This window comes from Talpa europaea, assembly GCF_964194135.1.
Source record: "Talpa europaea genome assembly, chromosome: 1".
NCBI lineage: Eukaryota > Metazoa > Chordata > Mammalia > Eulipotyphla > Talpidae > Talpa > Talpa europaea.
The window spans coordinates 22,949,615-22,962,520 of NC_140073.1; the positions used below are offsets into that span (position 1 = coordinate 22,949,615).

A 12,906-nucleotide genomic window follows, 5' to 3' on the forward strand; every position below is an offset into this window, starting at 1 on the left:
GTAATAAACTCCTTTTGAGCTATCTGCCTTGCTCCTATGAACACTTGTAACTTACCCCTACATTCACAAAAATGGGCTTATAGCGGCCATATTATCCCTAGCACTCTGCCACGCCCACCCCCACAGTGAATCAGACAGGCTGCATTGGTCAGAATCTCCCAGGGATGGTGAATTAGAGCTAAAAGTCCATGAATAAAGCATAACAAGCTGGGGGGTGATAATATCCTTTTGCCTTTTTGGTGGAAAAGACAGAAAACTGGTCTGTAGAAAAAGAAGCTGTGATGGATGATGGATATGTTTTGACTGCCCAGGATCTGTTTGGGGAATCACCCTGTTCTCATTCTCTGTTCTTGTGGTTCAAGTAGGGCTGGCCCCTACCGGAGAACTCTGCTGTCCTGGCTACAGTGACCAGCTCAGGCTTGGACACATGACTCAGACTTGGCTGACCAAAGCACTTAACTCCTTGGCTACAGTGATTGGTTCAGAAATGGGTCTCAGTCCCCATGGCAGGGTCATCTTCTGAATTTCAACTAGAACTTTCAGGCAAGAGGTTCTCTCTTGGCTGCAATTTTTAGTTCTATAGATGATTTAAGATGAGAATACCTATCTTTGCCTCCCCTTAACAGTCTTTGGAAAATGAAAGTAGAGTGAAATAGGTGACAGGACCCCAATGATATCCCTGCATCTAGCTGTGCATGAATTGTACTCACTCCTAGAATCCCCCTTTTTATTGTCAATATATACATAACAAAATTGACCATTTTAACCATTTTAAGTGTGTAAGTTCAGTGACATCACATTGTTGTACAATTATCACCACCAAAACATCTCTAGGACTTTTTCATCTTCCCTAAATGAAGCCCTTAAACAACATCTCCACATTCCTTTCCCCAGGCCCTGCAACCACCAGTCTACTTTCTGTTTCTATGAGTTCGACAGCTGCCCTTTTATGAGTATATTACTTCCCACAGCAAAATCTCTTCAAGATTCATCCATGTAATAGTTTATGCCTGCACTTCCCACTTCTGAGCTAATAAATTTCCTTTTTTTTTTTTTTTAAGATTTATTTATTTATTTGTACAAGCACTGGATACAGTCAGAAGGGCGAGAGGGTGAGAGGCTTCACCAGAGTCAGAGCGGGGAACAGAACAGGCAGACTGACGAAAAACACTGCTAAGGGGAGAAGCGGGCGGCAGGAGAGGTCTGCGCACCATGTGGGACCCTCACCGGTGGCTGGGGATCGAACCGGCACTGCAAAGGCTGTGGGCAGCTTTGCAGCCCAGTGTTCAGCCGCTGCGCCACCAGGGGAGGCCCTAATAAATTTCCTTTTTGACTAGAATTATTTTTAGTTATATTTCTGTCACATGACCAAAGGAATTCTGACTAATAGAACATAGACATGGAGAGAAATAAAACCAAGACAAAAAGTAGAAGAGAGTTCCTCTGACTTTCCAGTTTCTAGCCCCTTTCTCGGCCTGACTACAGGAAGTCCTGAGGTTGTTAAAGAAGAGGAAGCTCTCTCTCCCTTAAATGAATTCATTTCTGTTAAAAAAAAATAAAAAAGAGTTGTAACTAATACTCTACCTTAGTCTCTATAAAATCTGGGGGTAAAGGAACTTCAGTATTTGTCTTGTCCAGGTGGATCCTATTTCTGGATTCTTGGGACGCTCTAGTCATTTATCAAATAATCTGGCCTCATTTCTCTGCTTGTGCTATCATCTCTGTCTAGGATATCTCCCTCCCCCCAAAGGAGAGAACTCCTACATAGTCTTTAAGACCCTGCTCAAATGATGCCTCCTCACGGTCGGTGTCTCTGACTTCTTTTTCGTTCTCCCAAGCCAAGAGCACGTTGTGTTGCATTTGTTGGTAGTTTTCCTCGTCCTTAGACAAAGAGGGCATGGGCTATATTTACTTCTTTTGTATCCGAGGGCCCAGGACTGACGGACTTTTTATTGAATAGATGAACATAAAAATTGTTGTTGTTCCTGGTATATTTGATATTCTACATTGTTTCCATGTATTTGAAGTGTTTTCTGCCACCTGGTTGAATTAAAATAGATTTTTACACCACTGCTCCTTACAGCCTCCTGGAATTTTCCATAGAATTGCAAGATGCTAGATGCTTGGGACCTCACTGAAAGCTGTACAGGAAGGATCACATGCCTTCCTTAACTCCCATTCTCCCTTTTTCTCAGCAGGTCCAGAAATGGTCACTGTATTTCAGGCTGGCTTGATTTTGAGGGCTTGAAAGATTTAATAGCTACTCTTCAGAGAATGCTTTCTTCGAAATCTCTCAGAAAGTAACTTTTGCAAAGACAAAAAGCACAACAGTTGTGATATTGTTGATGTGTAGTTTCAAAATTTCCTCTAATCCAGTCTTTCAGCGACATCTGTAATGGCTGATTCTGCTTCTGAATGTCTGGAAAAATCAGATCATCATCTACCACATTTGACCTTCAAGATTGTGTTTTCCTGTTAATTGAGCATAAAGTCACGGTCTTCATATTTTTATTCAAAATGTTTCAATGAATTTGTTTCATGTCCTTCATAATTTGGTCTTGAACTCTTTATCAAACCCTTTAACATTCCATTTCTAAACACAGATTTGGAGATTTTTGCTTGTTATACATTGTGCCTCATGAGACACTGACTTTTCTTGTCATTTTGACACTGATTTACCAGAATGAACTTCGTGCGAAGACATTCTTATGAAAGAATTGTTCTGATTTGGCAGCAAATGATTTTCATTAGATTTGCTCAGTTTGGGGACCCAATGTATGCATTTTAAAAATGGTAGTAGCTTTGTCATTAATTACACCTTTGATAAAGAAACATGTAAAGAATACAATTGGTTGACAATCTCAAAAAAAAAAAAAATGGTAATAGCCAATGCTCTGCTGGCAATTGGGTCTGGGCATTTTCCTGATGGGGACCATCACCTGCTCGTTATATTAGCTACTTGCTTTTAGAGATGGGCAACCTGTTTTAGAAATATTATTTATCTTTTTAATTTTATCTTTTAATATTTCCAAGTGGTGTGATAAACAGCACAGGATAAAGGCTTAATGATATATTTGCTCAGTCTCACTTATTACTCAACTTTAGTTCTGAGAAATCCTTCTTTTTACTTATGATATCATTGCTCTTAAAATAAAGCCAACATGTGCTAAAAAGCAACATAACATTAACCAAAGGTAAACCCAGTATTGTTTTGATCATAGTTGTTCAAAATAGGGAGTTATCAGAAAATATTTCTTCCCATGTTTATCTTAACTGCCTCCTTTCCTAATTATGGAAGCAAATAAATGTGTGTGGTCATTTTTCCTAGGGTTGGAAATAATGTATTTTTTTTTCATTTTTATTGCAAGGAAGACAAATCTTCCCATTATTTATTTATGCATACATACAAGAGCTGGGGTACAGGCCAGAGATGTGGGGGCAGAGGTGAGAGGATTCATCAGAGGCAGAGTGGGGAACAGAACAGGCAGACCGAAGAAATACACTGCTGGGGAGCAGCTTGGAGACAGGAGAGGTCTGCTTCGCCATGTGGGTTGCTCCCTGGCCTGCCTAGGTTTGAAGTCATGCTGCAGAGGCTTCACAGTGCGGTGCCTAACCCCTCGCGCCACCAGGGAGGCCTCAAAAATCTTCCATCTTCCCATTTTATAAGGGATCAGTAAATAAAGATACTAGTGAAATTTCTAAAACTAGGTGTGTGCACATATCCCAACATTTATTATGTAAGCCAAAAAGTACAGAAATGCAATATATGGAATATCAGAGCAGTGGGTTTTTTTCCTTTTCAATAAGGGCTCGACTCTCACTGCCAGGCGGATAAAGAGACTGCACACACTAGTGCAAACAGACAGGGGGGTTAGCTCCAAAGTTCTGCCTGGAACTATCTAATGCCATCCCCTACACTAGAGGATAAGAAGGGAACGTCCTTGGTAGTTTCCACCATATTATAGAAGCTGCTATATTCCGTTTTATCAGCACCAATATATGGGGTACATCTGGATTAAATGTTACATGTTACCTCAAAAAATGAAGATAGTACATGAGATTTTGGCTAAAGAGGGCACTCAAAGTGTATCAAGAAGTAAAAAAAATGAAAGATTCTAATGCATAAGTTTGTGTGTATTTTTAATCATCTGAAAACATAGGTTTAATAAATCACTTGAGGTTCTTGCTTCCACGTTGACGAGCTCCACTTGTTTTCAATACATATTCTTAGACCTGGTCTAGGTCTCATATCATATAGTTGGATTCCTGTTTTGGGGGAGGGGGGAAGACACAGGGAATGGGGGGAGGGGAGAATGGGGGACACAGAGGGAATGGGGTGGGGAGGCACAGGGAATGGGGTGGGGAGAGGAGACAACATTACTGAATTAAGTGGGTTGGCTCCCCGGGCCGGGTATCGAACTCAGGCCTCAGCAGCGCTGAAACACTGAGCCTTAACCCGCTAGGGCGCTGGGGAGGCCCTGCTCAGGCCCTGGCTTTGAGGCTACTAGTACTTCTCTGCAGGGAGCGCGGCTGCTTCAGCAACGGTGCGGTGATGTAAGCGCCTCATCAACTCGGCGTCCGCAGGTGCAGCGCGTGTCCTGAGGGGGCCGTGAGGGGTGAACGACGCGGTCTGGTGCCTGCTCCCTGGGAGCCTGCACTCAAGGGGGCCTCGAGTTTACAGTCAGCGTGGCCCGTAGCCGCTGCCAGCAGGTGCCAGGACGCACCGCTGCTCCCGTCTGGGGGTGCGCGGCTCGGGTCTGGGGGTGCAGCCTCACGCGCACAGCCAGGAGCGCCCGTGCAGTCCTCCTGGCGCAGCAGGGCCTGGAGACGAGCGGGGACACGATTTAAAGATACAATATATTTCTTTTTTCCCCAAAAACACTTTTTGGTTGGCTTGGTCTGGGCGCCCGCCCGGCGGCCTCGCGCGGACGGCGCCTTGGGGCTCCGGGGCGCAGGGCCCGCATGAAGGCCCCCGGGGACCACGGCAAAGGTGAACCCGAGGGGCGGCCAGGACGCCCCTGCACAGGCCCCGCTCCCGGCGGCGGTGCTCCCCACAATAATGTATTTTTTAGTACTTAAAAAAACTAGATGTGAAATTATATTTGGAAAACAGGACAAGATCACAGGTGTCACCATGCCTACGTGATGGGTAATACGCAGAAATTGACCTGTGATGGCAGAAATTAATAGATGAAAGCCATTTCATCAATAGCAGGAAAAAGACTAGGAGGTGGTGCAAGCTCCTGCCTTTGCCGAAAGGTGCTGGCACCATCACTGTCACTGTCGAACACTGGCCTTTGTGATAGTGGACGCCAGTCAGCCAGGACGGCCAGATGTCAGTCCTCCATGTCTGTGTCTGGAGGTCACAACTTTTCATTCTGCTGCTGCCACCCAGCCAAGTTCTCATCATCACAATCATCTCCCAACTGGTGTCTGTCATCCACTTTTTTTTCAGATTTATTTATTTTTATATAAGAGCTGGGGTACAGGCCAGAGGCGCAGGAAGGTGAGAGGTATCACCAGAGACAGAGCAGGGAGCAGAACAGGCAGAAGGACCGAAGTACACTGCTGAGGGGAGAAGCAGGAGAGGTCTGCCATGCCATGTGGGAATCTCCCTGGCAGGCCGGGAATTAAACCCATGCTACAGAGGCTGTGGACAGCTTCACAGTGCTGTGTTCAACCGGCTGCGCCACCGGGGAGGCCCCACTTTTTTCTTTTTAATGAGGAAACATTGGTTTGCGACACTGATTTCGAGAAATGGGTGCACACTTCCTCAGACACATGTTACCATGCCATGTCTATCCGCTCTGCCTTCATCCATCCTCTTTTGAATGCTAGTCTTGAAATGCAAGCACGATCCTGAGGCTGCCTCCCCTTTAAGCCTATGGGGTAGCTTGTCATTCTGTTCAGATAACACCCAGCATGTATATAACCAGGCTGGGCCTTCCTGCCCCCTCCATCCACTCCCCTCTCCCCACTGATACACTATGTGCTGGCTTCTAAAATATCATCATCTCTGCTGCCACTGCCATAGTCCAAACCATCATCTCTCTAGGACTGTGGTAGTTACCTACCTGTTCCCCCCCCCCTAGACTATTTCCACCTAACTTGTTGTTGCAATTTGAAGTCACATGCTCATTTTACTAAACAAGCTTGGTGTCACAGATGCCATTCCCCCTCCTGGAAAACCCTGTCCCCTGCTGTTCTCTTGGGTACTTCCTACCTTCACTCTGGTCTCACTTTAGCTGTCACTCACTCAGATGGACTTCCCTGATAGTCTGGGTCAAGTCACCCCCCCCCCCACTACAAACTTGCAGAAACCCTGTGGTTTCCCACACACAGCACTGCTCACACTGTGTGGTGATGGCCTCCTGTGTAGGCCACAGCTACATGAGGGCAGGCACTACCACCAGCCAGCTTGTTCACTCCTTTCTTCCGCCCCTAGCACCTGCCTTGAACAACAAACGCAATGCATGTTCATTGAGGAAAGAAAGAAAAGGAGAGAAGGAAAGAGGAAGCGGAGCAAGAAAGGAACATGACTTGCACCTTCTTCTTGCTAACGGGAGAAGAGCTGACATACCCTACCAACCCCCAGCCCTGATTCCTGGAGCAGGACTCTGTCTTGTTTCGTGTTGTGTCCTCAGTGCATGACAAAGAGCAGGTGTGCAGTGGGAGTTGCTGAATGAATGAATTTATTCTAAGAATTTCTTGACCCAGATTGAAACCAAGTATACCAACTAGCCAACTGATAGTGTAACCAACTGGATAACTATTGGTTTTATAATAAACCTTGAACAACAACCTAACTTTTAGAGTATACACACACACACACACACACAAATACATACTTTCATAAATAGATCTGAAAATACCAATAAAAATTAAAACCTACCAAAAAATGAACAATGAAAAAATTCTCACTGAGGGCCCCTATTATAACCACCGACCAAATCAGATTGGGTTATGAATTTGCAAGCTGGAGGTCTGTTGTTGAGATGTGAGGAAACTGTGACACAACACTTAAGGAAAATGTAGGCCTTAAGGTCACAGAAACAATGAAAGAAAACATAATTCATCACGGGACTGAAATGTGGGTTTCGGCTTCACCGTCTAGCAGCAGCATGGAAGACCCTGAAGTGTGAGTGAGCTCACCACTGCCTGAATGCTGGCTTCTGGGAAATGCATTCAGCCTCTCCTCTTTCATTTCTTTCCTATAAGGGAGGCACAACGAGACCTGTCTTGCAGGGTTGTTTTGAAGATTGACTACAACATGTAAAGCACCTGGCACTGGCCTGGCCTGACCAGCCACATTGTTCAAAAGCATTCCTGCTTTTCAATTATTTAAGAGGTCCGTGGCTGAGCTCAGAATCCAAGGAGCTTGTGAAATACTGCTGGGGGGGCGGGTGGGAAGAAGCGCTGTTTCTTGACTGTCAGTGCCCTACAACAGTGAGGAAAATGGGCTGAGAAAAAGGAAAGCAATAGTGAGGAAGAAGCATGGGAAATGAAAACAGGAGGATTTCATTCTCATTGGATCTTGAGTAATGCTGAGGGACAAAGCTTTCTGTTCGTGTCCCTTTCCTGTCCTGGTTTTCCTGAGGAAGGAGCCTTGCTTACACAGCCTGCTCATCTCTCCTGTACATTTCTGGAAAATGAAATTCACATTCAGATATTTTTAACATATTTTTTTTCTTACTTCAAAGGCAAGCCGTGTTCATTTTGTAAAGTTCATACTTGCAAAAGGAAGAAAACAGTGATCCCACATTGCACTGCTAGATAACGACTGGAACACTTCAGGGTCGTTCTTTGAAAGTCTTTTCTAGGAATAAGTACCTAAACTAATATGCTTTTGTATAGCAGGGAGATGGAATAGCAGATTCTGTTCTAGAACATGATCTTTCTCTCTGAACAGCCTTCTTGACAGTAAATGAATGTATCTAGTGTCGAGACGGTGACACCAGTGGATGCCAGGGTGACTGGCCACAGATACTCGCCCTGCCCTCCCGGGCAGAGCCTCAGAGCTGCTTCCTGTTTCTCCTCTGTGCTCATCAATTCTGTGAACAACGTTGTAGTCTAAACCTTTATAGGACCCACCATTGTTCCCATACAGTGAATTCTCACTTTCAACCTTAATTTTCTAAACAAACAAATGAACCAAAAACCCAATAGGACAATGTGATTAAAATGTTTAAGCCATTTCAATCCTCTTTGGTGGGGAGAGGCCGTCACTCAGCTTTATGCTTTTTATTTCTGATTCTGTTCAACCTCACAATGTATCTTAAGTGCTTCTTCATTTCTAGTCAACAAACCTAAAAATAAACAAGACACAGTCCCTGTCCGTAATGAGATGACTGCCTAGTAGCACAGAAAAGAGACACAATAGCTATCTAATGAATTCGTTTTCTCTCTCATTTAAAGCACAAGTTTCTGGCTTTTCACCATGCCAGGCAAGGACAAGCTGGCTGTCATAGCCAATGTTTAATGAGCACTTAACATGTCTAGGAACTGTTGATATATGAAGTGGTATGCTATATTAAATGACATCCTTCCCTTCATTCTCAAAGCCTGGGAAGGAGGTACCAGGGTAAAGAATATTTCATTGTTGTGGAAGTTGAGGTCAGGGGGCTTAAGTGACTTGCCCAAGGCCACTCAGCTAGTAAATGGCTGAGTGAGGATTCAGTGGGAGGCTCTTTGAAGCTACCACTCTATGCTGCTCCAACACAGACATTGGCTAGGAAAGAACATGGTCACTGGAATAAGCTTTGTGACTTCCCCTTCTAGGTACTGTGGCCTGAAAACCGGCTTGAGGACATCCTCCCTGGTGGGATTCATGGTGACCAATCAATGCACCTTCCACACACCTGTTGGCTTTCCTCAGGTCCCACTGGCCGCTATGGCTGTTGAGAAAGTGGGTCACTCCAGTGTGCATTACCGCCTTGCTCTGTTCCCACCTAAGCCCACCTCGGATCCGCCTTCAGTAGACCACGGGGACCTCAGTGCCGGCTTTTTCTCTGGTCACCCCAAGCTCACACAGTTTGACGCGTTGGCCTGTACCACGGGGTCTTCAGTCCACGTCTTCGTGAATCCAGCCACGAGCAAGCCGGTGGGCCTTCCCGAAGACTTCCGGAGGGGCCTCCTGAGGCTGATGAGCCCAGTCTCTGTGTGAATGAGCATGGAATTGTGCCTGTCAGAAAATGAAATCCAGATGATTCGTTCAATAATTTCCTTCTGATTTCTTAGCATCTATTTTTACTCTTAAAATGGTTGCCAATTTCTTAAAAGTTTTTTTTTTTAATTTCTTAAAAGTTTTTGTGACAGTCATCTAGTGCCCTTGATCAAGCATCCCAGCATCAGGCCCACATCAGGGCTTTATACCCCATATGTCACTGGATCTCACAGACACCAGGGAAGCAGGTAGTACTCTTAGCTCAGCGGAAGAGGAAAAGGAAATCTGCTGCAAAGGGGAAGTGTTCAGCCTAAAGTCCTCAGCTAGAGAACATGTGACTCCAAACCAGACTTGGGCATGTTCTCCACGGACATCTTTATCTCCAATGTCTTAGCCACAGCACCACATGCTTCCTGTGGTTTGGGATCACTCATCAGCTATGACTCATTAAATGGCCTCAGCTACCTACCATTAATAAGCATGTGAACTCTTTTTGGTTAAAAGGGTGAGCTTTTGTGCTGTAAAGCACCTTTTTTTCGTGCATTTAAAATAAACCAACCTTTGGTGATTTTCCCCTAAATTTGTAACTTCTATTAGTCACTACTGCCATGAATTGAAGTCTAAAGGCATTCACGATAAATAAAAACTTTAATTCTGAAATACCTAAGGACCTTCCTCTGGTGTGGTAACAGAAGTGGTCACCATTTACTCACTGAGCACTGCACAGTGGTTACCTTAGTCTTCGGGGCTCTTTTCTACTGTAGGTGATATTGTTGCCATTTTTCTGAGAACGCTGAGGCTTTAAAGAGGATTGGAATTGGGGAAGATGGTCTGATCTAACCTCTGTCTCAAGTCTGTGATGGAGAAGACTGCACCTGAGCCTCGGTTTCCTCCTTGGAAAACATGATCCCAAGTTGGATCTGTGAATGTTTTGGATCTAACCTCTGTCTCAAGTCTGTGATGGAGAAGACTGCACCTGAGCCTCGGTTTCCTCCTTGGAAAACATGATCCCAAGTTGGATCCGTGAATGTTTTTTGAATGTGGTCTTCACTTTACTTTTGAATTGAGTTCCAAATGCCTGCTCATTACAAATAGCTTTGGAATTCCCTCACCAAGATTTAAACAATGCTGACTACTGTGCCTTTGTCACTTAATCCATTTAGTTTTACCTAGTAACAGGTCAATTTTGAGTTTTTAAAATCACTTCACACTATAATTCTAAAGACTATTGACTAGGCCCTTGATGTTTGCAGGCATTCATCTACCTGACCCCTGGCATTTGATCCACTCAAGAAGGTCAACAGGGGGCCTCCCTAGTGGCACAAGGGGTTAAGTGTCTGCACTAAGTGCTACCTGCAGCCACTGCTGCACAAGTTTGATCCCTGGCCAGGGAGCTGACCCACATGGCATAGTAAACCTTTCCTGTCTCACCTGCTGCTCCCCTCAGTAGTGTATTTCAGTGGATCTGCTCCCCACCTCTGTCTATGGTGAACCCTCTCATCCCCCATACCTCTGGCCTGTACCCCAGTTGTTGTATGCATTAAAAAAAAGGTCAACAGGGAGGACTCTTTTTATTTGGGCCTCATTTTTTTATCCTCACAGTTCGTTCACATGTATTACTTTACCTTGTGTTTGTCATTCCTCTGAGAGTTGGGTATCATCATTGTCATCACTATCTCCACTGTAGTCAGAACAGGCTGTTCAGAAGGAAGGTGACCTACTGAAATCCTGGAACTCCATACTGGCAGGGCTGAAATCCAGGCCGGCCTCTGGACCTGTCTTTCCATGCCATCACCTCTGCCTTTTACCCTGTGGGTCCTGAATTTCCAATTCATTGCTATCAGTTTTTTAAGATGGTAGTAATACTAACAGTGGTTTCACCAAGAGGCTCTTAAATTGGAGGCAACAGTGAAATGGTTGAGAGGGTGAGTCTTCCATTAGAGGATTGGATTTGTATACTGGGTCTGCCATTTCAAAATAGGGGAACCACATATTTCATTTTGCCCAGGACAGACCCGTTTTTCTCAGCTTCATGACAGGCTGGCTGTTAATACTTGTGGGCTTTGGGGGTGGCAGTAAATACAGGAACTGGTTCCCCAGGTCATTCCTATTTCTTCCTATTAAGTTCCTTGGATGTGTGTGTGGACACCCCAGCCTGCATATTCCAGAGATGCTGGAATATATGCTACTTAGTGACACCTCAGTGACAATCTCAGACCCTGGAACTGAAGGGAACTGAAGGGAACTGAAGGGAGCTCAGACTTAGCCACAGCACCACAATCCTTCCAAAGAAGGATTCTTTGGAAATAGTTCCAAATTCCTGTACACCTCCTGAGTTTAAGTGCTGATGACAATGTTTCCACTGCTCAAATTTTTAATACTTAAATATGAGCCAAAGCAGTGAACATTACTTCACTCGTTGGCTTTAGTGGGAGATTCTAGCACTGTAAACTTGCTTTAAGACTCCAGAGAGAGCCAACTCTTAGTTGCATGTACTTGAAGGGAGCTGAATTTTATTATAAACATGGCAAAATAAATCTAGAAAGACTTGAAAAAAAAACAGTCAGCTATTCATCACTCACCTCATAAGATGTTTTAGCCGAGATCCAACTAGTGGCCATGTAGCTGCTATTTGCTGAGCACTTCTGAGCAGGTGGTTCGTGCCTGTGCTAACAAGGAACTGCAAAAATAATCCAGGCATGTGAAGAAAACCTTCAGGTAGTGCTGATTTCCTAACTACATTTTTGTTACACTCGAATTCATTCAAAAACACACAATAAGAGACAAGAGGAACAAAATGTGTGTTCATGTTTTGCTTGGACAGATTTTGGCTCCTAGCAATTAATGCTTTAAGTCACATTAAGCATATAGATAATGCTTTGTGACATTACAATATTTCCCATTACAGGTCAATTTTGTAGCATGTGTTCATAATCAGACATGAAATGTTACCTAGAAACAAAATATGTTTTCCTTGAAACAGTCAGACCCCATTAGAAATCTAAGGTTTTACAAATTGCCACGTTAACAGCTATGTCCCCTAGCTGAGGTTTTCTTTCCTTTAATAGTGTCAAATTCAGCCCTAGAAGCACTAGTCTCTTTGTGGATTCTCTTCATCTGGCACTGATTTAAAAAGAAAAACTTGGGCCTCCGAGGTGGTGCAGGCGGTTGAGCGCCGTACTGTGAGGCTGTCCACAGCCTCTGCAGCAAGGGTTGGATCCCCGCTGGCCAGCGAGAAACCCACATGGCACAGCAGACCTCTCCTGTCTCGCCCGCTGCTCCCCTCAGCAGTGTATTTCATTAGTCTGCCTGTTCTGTTCCCCACTCTGTCTCTGGTGAATCCTCTCACCCTCCCGCACATCTGGCCTGTGCCCTGTTTCTTGTATAAATTAAATTTTTAAAAAAAAAATATTTAAAAAAAAGAACAACTTAGAGCTCAAAATCTATTTAGCATCTTACTATGTGTAACTTATATAAAGCAACCATTGGCCAAAGCTCTTGTAGGGGCAGGAATGGGCACAGTGCAGGATCTCTATGATCCCATGCAGACGGGGTGAAGGAGGAGTCAGAGTCCTCAGTGGCTTTTGCAGGTCTTTTATTTAGATTTACCAGGCATATGGCAGGCAGGGGTGCTGGGGGGCCGGGAGGCTGGAAGTCCTCCCAGCCCCCAGCAAATCCTCACTCTATCTGGGCTCTCTGGCGTTTTCCCTTCTTCCGTTCATTCTTGGCTTCTGCTGGTGTCC

General features: G+C 44.7%; 1 protein-coding gene across 1 annotated transcript in view; it reads left to right on the forward strand.

Moving 5' to 3' along the window:
* The window catches only part of LOC311173075 (uncharacterized protein), a gene marked incomplete at both ends in the record, with an annotated part of 60,016 nt that extends 50,853 nt beyond the window's left edge, over positions 1-9,163 (forward strand). Inside the window, one exon of the mRNA XM_084236804.1 lies at positions 8,779-9,163. Within this exon, the coding sequence (XP_084092930.1) occupies positions 8,779-9,163 (385 nt within the window). The remainder of the gene's footprint in view (positions 1-8,778) is intronic.
* Positions 9,164-12,906: the final 3,743 nt, after the last annotated feature.